At 44.8% G+C, this 16,844-nt stretch overlaps 1 protein-coding gene across 2 annotated transcripts in view; it reads left to right on the top strand.

Moving 5' to 3' along the window:
- The first annotated feature begins 669 nt into the window (after nt 1–669).
- LOC139417256 (TAFA chemokine like family member 5, like) overlaps nt 670–16,844 on the top strand; it is a 40,455-nt gene continuing 24,280 nt past the window's right edge. For both annotated transcript variants that reach the window (XM_071166513.1, XM_071166512.1), the window contains exons 1-2: nt 670–1,159; nt 12,954–13,103. In XM_071166513.1, coding sequence (XP_071022614.1) covers nt 1,057–1,159; nt 12,954–13,103 — 253 coding nt within the window. In that variant the 5' untranslated portion in view covers nt 670–1,056. The remainder of the gene's footprint in view (nt 1,160–12,953; nt 13,104–16,844) is intronic.

The raw sequence follows: 16,844 nt of genomic DNA, 5'->3' as shown, positions 1-16,844 counted from the left end.
AATTTCAGAATGTGGGGGGGGACATGCCCCCCGTCCCCAGTGTAAGTTGCACCCCTGCTCATTCTTATTGGTCTAATAACTAAAGGCAGGCCAAAACTCAATCCCACCAAAACAGGCTGAAATTTCAGGTGGTCTTTTCAAACAGCTTTAACACTAAAAGGGCATTATCATAATTTTCACAATTTCACAGTAGGCAATTATTCCAGCCTCATAGTGTGGAAATATGCAACACAGAAAATCAACTTCTGTGGGCCTTTAAACTACCACCAAGCTACTGCAAAAATGTAGTTAAATTAGGCCTAGGCTACTAGTTGAACTTGGATAAATGTAGTCCACTACTCCCAACACGGTGTATTTGTGACCTTTAGGATTTTATGTTGATGTTTATTGCAGTCGATTGCACAGCCACCGTGCATAACTAGACTATATCCTGTTTTGTTTTGCAGGAGCCGAACTTCTATTTTTCTTGGCCTTTCAACTAAAGAAACTGAAGAATATGAGCTCGTGCGTCGTCGTAGGAAATTCGCGCTCAAGCGCAAAGAAGCTGACGATGCTTGCGGAGGTCTTGGCGTTCGCCTCCGCGTCTTGCAGTAGTAGGCTGCTTGAACGGTGAGTCTTTCGATCTGCAATCCGTGAATGGATAAACCATACGGTATATGGAATAAACCTGGAACTTCCACCGGGGATTATGAAGTGTATTAACTTCATATCATATGGTGATGTTTCGTGAGAATCCTCTCCTGACTCCTGAATGTCGTTTGAAACTTGCCAAATGGACATCTCATTTAGATTCAACTTGGGCTGCTATGAAGCTTCGATCGGCGTTGCACTCACTGCAAATCATTGACAGTCACAGAAAAATATAAGAAGGGAATTTGCTAATAAGGGATCGTGTCAATCATAGGCTACTCTATTGAATTGTCCTCCACTAATTTACCGCGGAAAATAGATGTCAACGGCGGGCTATCGAAACACCATAGGAATAAGTCTTCACCCATTTGAACACCACCTTAAAAGTGGGAAAAACGAGGGATACGACGAGACGCGGGAGAAAGGATGCAGTCGGGAAAGGGAATGAAGAAGGTCTCAGCAGGTGGAGGAGCGTCGCTCTGCTGTCTGTTGCTCTTGTGGGTCATCTACTCCCATCTCCTGAGAGAGGGTAAGTGCATCTACATGATGCAATGCCACGGTTAGGCTACTCTACTTACTGGAATTTCTAATGCAAGGAGACAGGACAGCTACACATGGATCATTCATTGTCTTGATACTGCTTGATCTCAGTGTATACTTGTGTTACACAATGTTGTTGTTTTGCTTTGTTTTATTGCTTTTTACATAAAAATGACCCTCTCTTGGGTTGGTATTCTAGACCAGGGATCATCCACTAGATTCAGCCTCGGGACGATTTTTTCCTTGAGCAGATGGTCTGGGGCTGAACATAATTACAAATAATTAGTAAACTGCAAATTTACCGGAAGAAGCCCCAACAGATATAATATTTGACTAAAACATAATAATTTCAAACCTTGCTTACATTTTAATATAAGATCACACGTCTCTCTATTATTCGTGGTAATACTGTACTTGGAAACAGATTTTCAAAATGTAAACCACTCGGAGCTGATTTCTTGGTGTTTTCACAGTCTTTTATGTCCAACAATGAAAAAAATATTTAATAATAATAATAATTTTCAAAAATTGCTTAGAACACTTGGGAAAATAAAACCACCCCAGGGCCTGCCGGCAGCCACCAGTTGTCGAGTGTGTTAGGGGATTATTTGTTGTTAGGCTACTCAAAAGATGAATGCTGGAAGCAATGCTCCTGTCATGTATTCTGTGGAGGATCCCTGACTGTGGAGGATCCCTGGCTGTGATGAAGCCTATTTATTTTACCATTAGCCCAAGTCTATTATTCTTCATCATGTGCCTTATGATTTTATACAGTTTTATATTAATTCCTTGCCATGCAATGACAGTAGAAGTCTACCCTGTTGAATTATGTATGCACTAGTAGTGCAATTACACATTCACTCATCCACAGAATGAAAAGCAAAAACACGTCTCCCTCTGCTACATAGGCTACTGCCCTGAACTAAACCAATTTGGAACTCTGTAGTCTTGTCTAACAGAGAAGGACACCAGAGCTTAGAACATGGTTATTAATTTATTACTACCATGCTCATTTTCTTCTCTGGTTCACAAGGCAAATGTCTATGTTTTCCTCAGCTCCTCCTCTCTCAAACCAATGATATCAACATGATTGACAAAAGGATGCTTGCTGTCTTTGAGTCTATTACAATAATAATGATATTAACATTATTCACGAATAACCTTGTTATGGAGGTGTAGAAATGAAGCAATCAATGTAGTTTCATTTTTCACAACCCACTCCCATTCAGTAAATAATTGAAGCTACCGAAAAAGCCCCCAGGGTATGTCTAAGGGCTTTGTATAGCATGGGCCTACATAACATCTTCATATGAACTACATCAATTCATCACAGATCATTTATACACCGCAGTATAAACCCCTGAACTATGGAATACTATGGCCTGCCCTCAAGATACTGATCAAACCTGCACTTTGACCTTCTCTCTGTGAACAGTAGTTCGGTTTTGGGATAAATTACTAGGTTGTTATTCTCCACCAACCCAAGAAAGATTCACAGTCACAAAGATCAGGATGTCCTTTGGCAGCCATGTTGATTATCTGGATACATTGTTTAGACTTCTCTTTGTGTCGATCCCAAACCAACCACTTGTCCCTACCCGCTATGGACTTGTGGAGATTTGAGAGGGATAGATATGGTATGATATGGTTGTAGCTTCACCTTACCCTCTGATTGCCTAGATGGAAATGATATCCATGTCGCTTACACATGCCCAGTCCTCTCAAATCTCCACACCTTCATAGGGGTAAGTATAGGGGTCGATTTGATTTGGGCGCTCCTCCAGCATTTGAAGTCTTCTCAAGTTTCCCATGGCTCAAGTCAAATACATGTATATCTCTGCTTCCCTATTGTACGACGGTGCACATATCTCAATCACACCTGACCATGCACAGATACTCACTCAGTGCTCCTAGGTCCGATCTCCACCTCCCTGGGTGGCCACTGGTAGCCTAACAAAGAGAGGTCTTGGGGCAGGGGCGGTCGTGAATCCTGCCATGACTGGCTGCATCGCCTCCCCTCCAAAGCGGCACCATCTGTCACAGCGACAGGAAATCAAAGTACAGTAGCCTGGCCTTCTCATGCCATTGGGCCCCGGCCCCACACAGATGGATGGCCTGTCAAGCTCCTCTCCATGCTCGCCAGTTTATTCAACGCTAAATTTGGAAATGTCTGGATTTCCCTCACCAGAGCCAATTCCACCAGTTGTTCAGTGGACCAGCAGCTCCCCCTCCCTCTTCGCTTTGTCAACCTCACCACCTTTGTTGTGTGTATGGGTCAGAAGAGAGAAAGAGAGATGTTCTCTGAGATTTTTTGAGGTGGAGGTGTGTGTTTCTTGGACTGTATCTACATCAAATATGTTGATGATGGAAAGGTAAGTTTGTCACTTTAGCCAGTGGCGGATTTAGGTATAGGTGACATGTGCAGCCGCCCAGGGCGACATTGTGCCGGGGGCGGCACTGGGCGCCCGCACAATTTTTTTTTGGAATGGTGACATTTGCACATCGCTTTTCTATCGCTCATCGGCACGTCACGTCAATGATATCATGTCACCGTGTGGGACTGTGGGTCAATTAACCCTGTCGGAGTGGGCGCCCTGATACTAGTTTGTGAGCTAGGCAGGCTACTGCCTGGGAAGGTCTCCCACTCAGAAGTACGAGATGGGGAGGTGGGCGGGGGTTGACCTCAGGTCTCCCCACTGGATGCCTGAGGTAGGGGTAGCGGGGGAGTCTATCAAATACCTCTAACTTTGTACAGTACTAATGCAATTAGTAAAATCAGTCACGCTACTAAATGCTACCAAATAAACCACAATTCATTCATGAAACTGTGTATATATAGTTTCACAGACATATTGTTGCATTTTTTTCTGGTTTGTGCAAAATCATTAAGAAAAACATAAAACCAGTCTGCACATCACCAGGATGAATTGGTTTAGTCTTGATGCTTGGTTGACAGTTTTGGGGGGGGATGGGTAATGTAATGCACTTGATGCTCTAGTGCCAAATCAACACAAATGTGTTTCTATTTGTCTTCGTTACTTCTTTTTGATATTTACGGGTCTTATTTTTGTATATATTTTTATATTGATATAGTTTTAAATGTTAAGATTATTTATTTGTGTTGTTCCAAATGTCTGAATAAAAATGAGTTTTTTGTTTGTTTGTTGGCGTGGGGGCTGAAGGGGGGGGGGTTCGCCCAGGGAGCCATACAAGCTAGAATCGCCACTGACTTTAGCTGTGGGGTTACAACAGCATGTTGTGCTTTAGCCTACTAAGTCCATTGTATTTGTCCATTTGAAGCTCAGTGGAGAAGGTTTTGTGAAATTGATAGGAAAGATTTCAGTCTCCTCCAGAAGTTCTGTTCAGTGGTTCAAATTACAGGGGGGACGGTTTTGCTCCATAAATTGTGAGTAAACCACTACTCCTGTTTTGATAGGTAATGAAGTCATAAAACTATGGGGATGTTTATGGAAAAATGAAAAGGGTTTTTACTGCAAAATCAATGTTGCTGCACGCCAAGGCCCATATTTCACAGGTCCCTGAATAGCATCAGCTGTTTGCCTTCCTCTGGGTTGAGCGTTGAGTTATTTTGTCTGTGGAACGCATTGGGAGGTTAAAAATTGTTGATGTCAGGGAGAATGTGGGTGAAACGTTATTGTCCTAGTCTGTTTCCTGTCATCAGCCCCAGTCTTTTTGATCGACTCTATTCTATGAAAGGACCTCCCTCCTGCATTTTAAAGGTATAGTTTACCCAAATTACAAAAAAGCACAAAAATGCCTCCTTCCTAAAGAAAAGTATGACCCAGGAGAGATTTAAATCCACAATCTGGGCTTGGATTACTTTTATGTTAAAAGCATTGATGACCAAAAACCAAAGACAATGATTGGCCTCTACATATTGTTGAGTATTATGGGTAGGTTATGAGCTTACTCTTATTTTTATTCACAAATCATCCCAAAGTCATTTGGAAATCAAGTGACTCGGCTTCACGGTCCTCTTTGAAGTGGGGGTATGTATACAGTGGGGCAGCTGGTTGTGGGTGTGTGCTTTCGATTGCTGAATCACATGATCTCAACGTACAAGGTATGAGACCAAGATATTGTCACACATGCAGATGAAGTTACATAGTGGTAGTTTGAACTGCAGCTAGCCATGTCATCATGACTAAAAGATGTGCATTAACATGTTGTAGCAGTCCTCTGGCCTACTTGTTTATACCAGGAACTCATAGTGGATGACAGTAGGTTGAACAGTACAGTCACAGACACACACACACGGTCACACACACACTCACATACACACACCAGCTGGTGTCCTTTAAAATATGTGTTAATCTACTGTAGGGAATTCAGTAATTAAATGTATTGTCAAATTTGCATGTTTTTTTTTTTAGAATGCACGCATACATTTTCTAATGGTATCAGGTATTTATTTTATATTTTGTGTTAAAATAAAGAAAGTGATATGTGCCTAATTTGCATAAATACCCTGGGTGTATTTGTATATTTACATAAAGAGGTGGAACAGGGCTAGACGTAGCTGAACTCACCTGCTCTGTCTACCCTACCTGCTCTCACCTGCTCTGTCTACCCTACCTGAACTCACCTGCTCCGTCTACCCTACATGAACTCATCTGCTCCGTCTACCCTACCTGCACTCACCTGCTCTGTCTAGACCTACCCGAACTCACCTGCTCTGTCTAGACCTACCTGAACTCACCTGCTCCGTCTGCCCTACCTGAACTCACCCGCTCTGTCTAGACCTACCTGAACTCACCTGCTCTGTCTAGACCTACCTGAACTCACCTGCTCTGTCTACCCTACCTGCTCTGTCTACCCTACCTGAACTCACCTGCTCTGTCTAGACCTACCTGAACTCACCTGCTCTGTCTACCCTACCTGCACTGTCTACCCTACATGCACTCATCTGCTCTGTCTACCCTACCTGCACTCACCTGCTCTGTCTACCCTACCTGCACTCACCTGCTCTGTCTACCCTACCTGAACTCACCTGCTCTGTCTAGGCCTACCTGAACTCACCTGCTCTGGCTACCCTACCTGAACTCAGCTGCTCTGTCTAGACCTACCTGAACTCACCTGCTCTGTCTAGACCTACCTGAACTCACCTGCTCTGTCCAGGCCTAACTGAACTCACCTGCACTGTCTAGACCTACCTGAATTCACCTGCTCTGTCCAGGCCTACCTGAACTCACCTGCTCTGTCTACCCTACCTGAACTCACCTGCTCTGTCTACCCTACCTGCTCTCACCTGCTCTGTCTACCCTACCTGAACTCACCTGCTCCGTCTACCCTACATGAACTCACCTGCTCCGTCTACCCTACCTGCACTCACCTGCTCTGTCTACCCTACCTGAACTCACCTGCTCTGTCTAGACCTACCTGAACTCACCTGCTCTGTCTACCCTACCTGCACTCACCTGCTCTGTCTACCCTACCTGAACTCACCTGCTCTGTCTAGACCTACCTGAACTCACCTGCTCTGTCTAGACCTACCTGAACTCACCTGCTCCGTCTGCCCTACCTGAACTCACCTGCTCTGTCTAGACCTACCTGAACTCACCTGCTCTGTCTACCCTACCTGAACTCACCTGCTCTGGCTACCCTACCTGAACTCACCTGCTCTGTCTACCCTACCTGAACTCACCTGCTCTGTCTAGACCTACCTGAACTCACCTGCTCTGTCTACCCTACCTGAACTCACCTGCTCTGTCTACCCTACCTGAACTCACCTGCTCTGTCTACCCTACCTGCTCTGTCTACCCTACCTGAACTCACCTGCTCTGTCTAGACCTACCTGAACTCACCTGCTCTGTCTACCCTACCTGCACTCACCTGCTCTGTCTACCCTACCTGAACTCACCTGCTCCGTCTACCCTACCTGAACTCACCTGCTCCGTCTACCCTACCTGAACTCACCTGCTCTGGCTACCCTACCTGAACTCACCTGCTCTGTCTACCCTACCTGAACTCACCTGCTCTGTCTACCCTACCTGCTCTGTCTACCCTACCTGAACTCACCTGCTCTGTCTAGACCTACCTGAACTCACCTGCTCTGTCTACCCTACCTGCACTCACCTGCTCTGTCTACCCTACCTGAACTCACCTGTTCTGTCTACCCTACCTGCACTGTCTACCCTACATGCACTCATCTTCTCTGTCTACCCTACCTGCACTCACCTGCTCTGTCCAGGCCTAACTGAACTCACCTGCACTGTCTAGACCTACCTGAATTCACCTGCTCTGTCCAGGCCTACCTGAACTCACCTGCTCTGTCTACCCTACCTGAACTCACCTGCTCTGTCTACCCTACCTGCTCTCACCTGCTCTGTCTACCCTACCTGAACTCACCTGCTCCGTCTACCCTACATGAACTCACCTGCTCCGTCTACCCTACCTGCACTCACCTGCTCTGTCTACCCTACCTGAACTCACCTGCTCTGTCTAGACCTACCTGAACTCACCTGCTCTGTCTACCCTACCTGCACTCACCTGCTCTGTCTACCCTACCTGAACTCACCTGCTCTGTCTAGACCTACCTGAACTCACCTGCTCTGTCTAGACCTACCTGAACTCACCTGCTCCGTCTGCCCTACCTGAACTCACCTGCTCTGTCTAGACCTACCTGAACTCACCTGCTCTGTCTACCCTACCTGAACTCACCTGCTCTGGCTACCCTACCTGAACTCACCTGCTCTGTCTACCCTACCTGAACTCACCTGCTCTGTCTAGACCTACCTGAACTCACCTGCTCTGTCTACCCTACCTGAACTCACCTGCTCTGGCTACCCTACCTGAACTCACCTGCTCTGTCTACCCTACCTGAACTCACCTGCTCTGTCTACCCTACCTGCTCTGTCTACCCTACCTGAACTCACCTGCTCTGTCTAGACCTACCTGAACTCACCTGCTCTGTCTACCCTACCTGCACTCACCTGCTCTGTCTACCCTACCTGAACTCACCTGCTCCGTCTACCCTACCTGAACTCACCTGCTCCGTCTACCCTACCTGAACTCACCTGCTCTGGCTACCCTACCTGAACTCACCTGCTCTGTCTACCCTACCTGAACTCACCTGCTCTGTCTACCCTACCTGCTCTGTCTACCCTACCTGAACTCACCTGCTCTGTCTAGACCTACCTGAACTCACCTGCTCTGTCTACCCTACCTGCACTCACCTGCTCTGTCTACCCTACCTGAACTCACCTGTTCTGTCTACCCTACCTGCACTGTCTACCCTACATGCACTCATCTTCTCTGTCTACCCTACCTGCACTCACCTGCTCTGTCTACCCTACCTGCACTCACCTGCTCTGTCTACCCTACCTGAACTCTCGTGCTCTGTCTATCCTACCTGAACTCACCTGCTCTGTCTAGGCCTACCTGAACTCACCTGCTCTGGCTACCCTACCTGAACTCAGCTGCTCTGTCTAGACCTACCTGAACTCACCTGCTCTGTCCAGGCCTAACTGAACTCACCTGCACTGTCTAGACCTACCTGAATTCACCTGCTCTGTCCAGGCCTACCTGAACTTGCCTGCTCTGTCTACCATACCTGAACTCACCTGCTCTGTCTAGACCTACCTGAACTCACCTGCTCTGTCCAGGCCTAACTGAACTCACCTGCTCTGGCTACCCTACCTGAACTCACCTGCGCTGTCTAGACTTCCTCAATAGTTACTGTTATTGTCATGTTCTCTTGCATAATTCAACAAGTGTGTCAATAGCAGGATACCGTTGGTTTAAAAAATCAACACGCTTGGCTATAGATTACACCTATCCAAACATACTTCACATTGTTTGCGAGATCAAACATGATCACTATAATCTGAGTGTTCATTTTTGAAAGTTGCTTTCATTTCAGCGCATATAATTTGTAAACATTTCAACTGTAGCAAATGAAATCCCAGACCAAGCTTTAGCATTCTTATAGATGCAACGGAAAGACAATGTATCCCATTGAACCCATTTCAGCCATTACCGGGGGGTGTTTGTCAGGTCATTACAAATGTTTCCATGGTCGTAAGGTTAACGGGGGGGAAAAACAGGCACAAACAAGAGTAGGAAAGAGTCGCAGGAGTAAAATGAAAGCAATCAATCAAGCGAGATTAAAGTGACAAGTGGATTCTGCACCCCTCAAACACAGGAAATAAATAGCCGAAGGAGACAGATCCTCAGGTGGGCGGGGCATGTGCATTGTTATTCTAATACTGAGCTATATTATATGCAAAAACATTTTGGAGAAATTATTTTATACTAACACAGTTGCTCAAAGAAAGAGATTTTGTTGAACAAGTTATCTTTTTTTTCTCAAAAAGGTTAGGATCATAATTGATTACGGATCATCCTGAATGAGTCATGAATAATGATGAGTGAGAAAGTTACAGAAGGGTCAATGATCAAACCCTCAAGACATGCTAACCTCACGTTATTGTAATGGTGAGAGGTTAGCATGTCTTGGGGGTATGATCTTTGACCCTCCGTATCTTTCTCACTCATCGTTATTCGGGATTCATTCCAAAGTATTCGCAATCATGGTAGTATCCACATTAATGTAGAAGTGTGTAGAAACAGATCTATTCTTATTTACAGTAAAATTGACTCCAAAATAACACAATACATGATTTAACCATTCAATTCTATTGGGCACAAAATAATCAGAAACACAACCAAAACTAACTGCAAATACATCCAGTACGTTTGTAGAGTCACAGGCATGATGTAGTTATTGCATGCTAGGAACATGGGAACAAATACTAAATTGACTACTTTATTTTATAAGAATCTTTAGGGGTGTCAATAATTTTGACCTCTACCTTTTTGAGAGAAAACAATGATTACTTAAACCAAATCTCTTTCTCTGAGCAATTGTATTAGTATAAAATAACTTAATTTCCCATTTTTGGGCGGCATACAATATAGCTAAGTATTTAAATGTTTTATTTTCTACAGTCATAATTGCTCATCTTTATCAAGGGTGTCAATAATTTCGGACCCCCACTGTATATACAGTAGATCATACAAGCAGTGCAGAGTCAAAATAACACTGCTCACTATACATTTGCTTTGCGGTTTGTGTGTGCATACTTTTGTGTCTATGTGTGTGTGTGTGTGTGTGTGTGTGTGTGTGTGTGTGTGTGTGTGTGTGTGTGTGTGTGTGTGTGTGTGTATGTGTGTATTTATCCATGCATCACTGTATGTCAGTATGTGTGTGTGTGTGTGGGTTTGTGTGTGTGTGTGTGTATGTGTGTATGTGTGTATTTATCCATGCATCACTGTGTGTGTGTGTGTGTGTGTGTGTATATGTGTGTATTAATCCATGCATCACTGTATGTCAGTGTTTGTGTGTGGATTTGTGTGGATCCATGCATCTCTTTTTCTCTGTGTGTGTGTGTGTGTGTGTGTGTCAGTGAAGGTCATTTGTGCCAGCGCCTGTACAGATGTAGGATCTTAATTTGAGCTGGTTTTCTACTGCAGGAAAATAATCCTGCAGCAACATGAAATGTAAATTATTATGTGAATTATCATTTTTTGTAGGGGTTGATACATTTTTTTAGGGAGAATCAAGGCTGACGTTTTAAAGTGGGAATTAAAAACTATAGAAGCCTTTAAAAAAATTATCAACAAAAGTGTAATCAAATTAAGATCCTACATATGTAGGTGTCATGTGTGATGGAAACCAGAGCGTGGGCGACCCCCCCCCCCCCCCACACCGCTATACCTCACTCTGTGCCCCCACAGTATGTGCATTTCATCATCTGAAATAGAGACGAGGCCATGCGCCTTCACATCACCAAGTGACAGAAACCCCCTGTCATTTGAATGAACTCCTGCTTGGCGTGATGGAATGGGCTGCAGTGGCTTAGGGCACATTAAGAAGCCTGTAATGCTCCGTACTGTCTCCATCTCTCTCTCCCTCCTCTCCCTCCTCTCCCTCCCTATCCTCTAGGCTTATTGCACATGGTCCCATTTATCTGGTAGCTGTTGAAACACGAGGACCAGAGCCCTGTGTATGTCCAGCATATTAGTACAGAACAGTTAGTGCTTTTTGGGGTCGGTTTGATTATTTTATTACTTAACTTTAATAAAATATTTGTTTTATTTGATGACTTTATTATTTCATTCCAAGTCATCATCTCATCTCTATAGAGCTGCTGCCTTATGCTGTCTGACAAAATCACTATTTTTGTAGTTCTTCAAAGTAAATATGGTATACTTTTATGACTGCAGAATGCCAACTATCAATCACTTAGATCATGTATTTTCAGGTAGCGATACCTTGCAAAGCAACTACTTTCTATCCCTCTTGATTGCACGTTCTCTCTTCTCTCTGTCTCTATGTCTGCTCCACACAGACTGGACAAGAAGGCACGCGCACAATGGATTATGGTCATTGTAGTTAATTACCATGTTTTCTACACTAAGCTATGTTGAATATTGGCTATGATTTATCTCTACAAAAACTGTGCATCCAGCTCACAAAAGAAAGAAAAAAACTACATGGAATTAAAATAATTGAACTGACGTCAGTCAATTAGTTGTTTAAAAACCTAAAAATAACCGAAATGTTGGTTAATCGCTCAGCACTAATATCTGATGGCACAGCCATTAACTCCCCAGAGTGTGGGGGAGGGACGGGGATGTGCTGGATGTGGGGGTGGTTGGTGTGTGTGTGTGTGTGTGTGTGTGTGTGTGTGTGTGTGTGTGTGTATGTGTGTGTGTGTGTGTGTGTGTGTGTGTGTGTGTGTGTGTGTGAGAGTAAGCCCCTGTGTGTGTATTTTTGTGAATGCGTGCCTGTGTGTCAGTGTATGAAATTAAATTACACATAGCCTGTGCGAATCCTCACTTGAATCTGATTGTGTTGTAATGCTCCTATCTAAATTCAGTGGTTGACTGGTAGAGATAAGTGTGGAGCGCGTTATGAGGGATGGAAGTGGAAGGCTACTGCTTTAAGTGGCCATGGGAGTGAATGGATTGGGAGATAGGATCTTAAGGGAACCACCTGGGTCCTCATCAGTCTTCATCAGACTGATAATAACTATAGTACTACCAGGTAGAAGCAGAATACACTGTAAGAGATGACTTACTCTCTGGGCTTTGTGGATGTTCCTCCCAAACCTAAACAACAGCAGTTCAAAACGGACTATAATTGTAGAAGGTCGTGCAGGGATCTTTCCTAGTATGTACCATAATTGACTTTAACAAGGCAGCTTGATGTTCAAACTCTTCTGCTACATTTGCATTGTTCACTAATCGTTGTATCGGACGTTCAGCAGGGAAGGCTGTACAGGAGAGTCTGTCTGACTCAGCTGTGTGTGAGGTTATTGACCAGATACCAACAGTGTTGTTCCTGTTGGAATTGCATTGTGGGGGATGAGGTGAAATATAGTGCCTCAAGCCAGGAAGTAGAGATAAAATTTCACCTTCATGGAGCAACCTTGTTCATCTTAGTATTTATTTTCTGGGAAATATGTAAAGAACCACCTATGATCTAAAGTTGATTGAGCCGGCCTGGAATTCCAGGGGACTATTCCATTGATTCCAATGCGCCAGGCAAGCTCAATCAAGTGCAGCTGAAGTATTGGAATGAAAGCAAATACTATCTGAATCCAGGTCTGGATGAGAGCTTCTGCTGAATGATTGTAATGTCAAGTAGACCACGTCTGAAATGGCCCCTTATTCCCTGTATAGTGCAGACTCTGGTCAAAAGTAGTGCACTACACAATAGGGTGCCATTTGAGACTCTCACCTTGTTGTCTCTGCAGGCCAGTTGGCGGTGGGCACGTGTGAGATCGTGACGCTCAACAGAGACAGCAGCGTGCCCAGGCGGACCATCGACCGTCAGACTGCCCGCTGTGCCTGCAGGAGAGGCCAGATCGCTGGCACCACGCGAGCCAGGCCTGCCTGCGTTGACGGTGAGTGTGAACAACCGTAGTTTAATTAAGCTGTCTCTAGGGTGGAAAAATTCAGGTAACGTCCCCAGATTGACCAATAATCCTGGTTGGAGGAGTCTAGGAATTCCTGCTTATTCCCTCCTAATTGTAGGAATATTCCAGTTGGTATTTCTGGAAATGTGGGGAATTTTTGCAAGCCTAGCAGTTATCTCTCTATGATCATCTTCATGCAACATAGAGGTCAACCACACGACTCCGTCCCCAGCCTGCACTGCTCAACAGTACATAAACAACAGGCTGTATCTGGCATAACGTGTGCCTGTCTGGTACCACGCTGTCTTTGTAATACTGTCTCTTCAGACAGCTCCACATAACGCTCCAGCAACGCTGCTTAACTATAAGAGAACTATGATTACAGCGGCAGCAAATGGATTATTACTGGCTGGCCATCGCAGCTCTCGCTGACGTTAATAGCCAGTCCATTAAATACAGACCGGTTGCGCACTGGCTGCCACTATGGAGAACAGGAACACTTTCTGTCGTCCCAGAGATGTAGTGAAGACTAGTTGACTTGTGTCGAGGCGGGGTTGGGGAACTTTGCCTGTAAAATGTTTTTTTTCAGGATGTGGTTGGTATGGTGTTGGGAATATAGACGATTTGGAGATGATGGAACGCTGGCATATTTGACGGTTATATGGGGTCAGGTCTGCAGACGAATTTGTGTCAGTTTCTCTTTCTATATATTTCTACAACACACTCTCTCTCTCCATTTCTCCTATACAATCCAGACCAGTCTCTCTCTCCTGCCCCCTCCCTCCCTCCCCACTCTCTCTCTCTCTCTCTCTCTCTCTCTCTCCATTTCTTCTATACAATCCAGACCAGTCTCTCTCTCCTGCCCCCTCCCTCCCTCCCCACTCTCTCTCTCTCTCTCTCTCTCTCTCTCTCTCTCTCTCTCTCCATTTCTCCTATACAATCCAGACCAGTCTCTCTCTCTCTCTCTCTCTCTCTCTCTCTCTCTCTCTCTCTCTCTCTCTCTCTCTCTCTCTCTCTCTCTCTCTCTCTCTCTCTCTCTCTCTCTCTCTCTCTCTCTCTCTCTCTCTCTCTCTCTCTCTCTCTCTCTCTCTCTCTCTCTCTCTCTCTCTCTCTCTCTCTCTCTCTCTCTCTCTCTCTCTCTCTCTCTCTCTCTCTCTCTCTCTCTCTCTCTCTCTCTCTCTCTCTCTCTCTCTCTCTCTCTCTCTCTCTCTCTCTCTCTCTCTCTCTCTCTCTCTCTCTCTCTCTCTCTCTCTCTCTCTCTCTCTCTCTCTCTCTCTCTCTCTCTCTCTCTCTCTCTCTCTCTCTCTCTCTCTCTCTCTCTCTCTCTCTCTCTCTCTCCTATACAATCCATACCAGTCTCTCTCTCCTGTCCCCTCCCTCCCTCCCCACTCTCTCGCTCTCTCGCTCTCTCCCTCCCTCTCTCTCAGTGGTCCTGGCTGGCAGGAACTGCTAGGGGACAGATGGCCACATGAGCTCTTAAGGCAGGAACAGTTGCAGGAGAGAGCTGGCCCATAGGACCTTCAGAAGCTGATAACCCTGGGCCAGCATCCAGCCTGTCTGGGGGTTGGGGGGGCCGTGAAAACAGAGAGAATGACAGGAAGGCCACCCAGGTGTCAGTCACAGCTCTCCACTCTGTAGTGCCCTATGGGCCGTGTTCTGTAGGGCACAGCGTTCTGAAACGTTTTGCAACTGGAAAAGAAAATGAATGTTTCCTATTTAGACGAGTTCAGGTAGTGCCTACCCGTTTCACTGTGTTTCAAAAAGTTTTCTCCCTTATTGGACACAACCCACCCAGCTGTTTCAGTCTGTTTTTTAGCCAGGCTGTGCTTTAGTGCTCTGTTGGTCTCTCCGCACAAATCAGCCAACTTTGCAAACTCAGCTTTATTTCTTTAGCCCCTCAGCAATTGGGTTTAGCTGTTACATGATATACTCACAACTATGTTTACGAATGACTGATCAATCTATGCTTTGTTACGGCTGATGGCGCTGACGATCCAATTCGCAGAGGGAAATTGCAGTGTCAGGGGCAGGATAGCTAGACTTTTGCAGCTGTTGAAGGAATCACGGAGGAATTGAAAAGGAATTTTAAATGTTTTTCTCCTTAAAGCTTTTTTGACCCGTTCCCATTCATAATATGATATTAGAAAACAGTTGGTGTTCAGGCAGCCAGGGATCCTTTTTTGCAGTGTCCTCTTACTGTGTGTGTGTGTGCGTGTGTGCGTGTGTGCGTGCGTGCACGTGTCTGTGCACGTGCATGCATAGTCCCATGGAAAGACAGACCTATACAGGGCTGCGATATCCGACTCGAAGGAACAACATGATACAAGCAATTATTGAAAACATCAACAAGGGGTTATCCTTTAGCGTCACAATGTCACAATAGGAGGGACACAAACTCCTTTACTCTCATTGTGGACATTTGCCACTGCAGCCCCTCTGTCTCTCACTCTCTTTCAATTCGCCCCCCAACCACCGTAAACCCTGAGGGACCAGAAAGGGATGACAGCTCATGCCAGGTCCTGAGAGGACCGATAACCTTTGAGAGAGCTTGAACACACCACACACACACACAAACACACACACACACACACACACACACACACACACACACTGTGAGGAACAATCAGTGTTGATCAGCGTCAACAAAGCCTAATGCTAATTCAATGTCGTCCGGACAGATTATATAGAGAACACAAAAGAGTGACCGTCATTATGGTGACACCATCTAGTGTCTAGACAGATGACTTTCAAAGAATCTAATCAAGAGCCACTGATTGTGAAGAAGCTATTTCTCTCTCTCACACATTCGCTCCCTCGCTCTCTCTCCCCCTCTCTCTCGCCTTCTCTCTATCTCGCTCCCTCTCTCTCTCCCTCCCTCCCTCCCTCTCTCTCTCCCTCACTCCCTCCCCCTCGCTCTCAAAATTAAAATCAATTCAATTTAAGGGCTTTATTGGCATATGTTAGCATTGCCAAAGCAAGTGAAGTAGATAATAAACAAAAGTGAAACAAACAATAAAAAAAGAACAGTAAAAATTACACTCACAAAAGTTCCCAAAGAATAAAGACATTTCAAATGTCATATTATGTGCAAATAGTTAAAGTACAAAAGGAAAAATAAATCTCTCTCTCAATTCAATAAACTTAATTGACATGGCAAGTTAAATTACTTAATTGTCTAAGTACAAATATAACAACGACCTAGTAGTAGTGGCTTTGTTATTAACCTTAAACGCAACTACAACAGCAATAGTCATGAGAATAATAATAAGTAGAATGAATTTTAGTAGGCTTTTATAGATACAAATTCTTTGCAATGAATGAATGATCATTTTGGGAAATAAATATTATCCTACGTTTGAGTATCTGTCACAGTGTAAAAGGAAATGCAGCTCTGTCTCCACCTCTCCCCGGGAGCAGAGTGAGCACAAAGTGGGCAGCCAGGTTGGCCTGTGACAACCGGTCTCTATGGCCATGCTGTGCTCACTGAGTCTGAACATAGTCAGTGTTTTTCGCAGTTTTCTATCAGTCACAGTGGTCACCGTGTGCTGTCTGTTTAGAGCCAAATAGGATTGAAGTTTATTTAGATTTTTTGTGGTGTCTTTCCAATCAGCCTCTTCTCTTGTTTCATCTCTTGACATTGTAGGGCTGTGTGATGAAATGTTTTGGGGTCGCTTGTTCTTAGATGGATGTCAAATTGTATGGCTATTTTTTTATTTGAATAGGGAAGGG

The sequence above is a fragment of the Oncorhynchus clarkii genome, chromosome 9, assembly GCF_045791955.1.
Source record: "Oncorhynchus clarkii lewisi isolate Uvic-CL-2024 chromosome 9, UVic_Ocla_1.0, whole genome shotgun sequence".
In the NCBI taxonomy this organism is placed as follows: Eukaryota; Metazoa; Chordata; class Actinopteri; order Salmoniformes; family Salmonidae; genus Oncorhynchus; species Oncorhynchus clarkii.
Note: the sequence above shows the minus strand (reverse complement) of the source record. Positions and strands in the feature narration are given on the sequence as shown.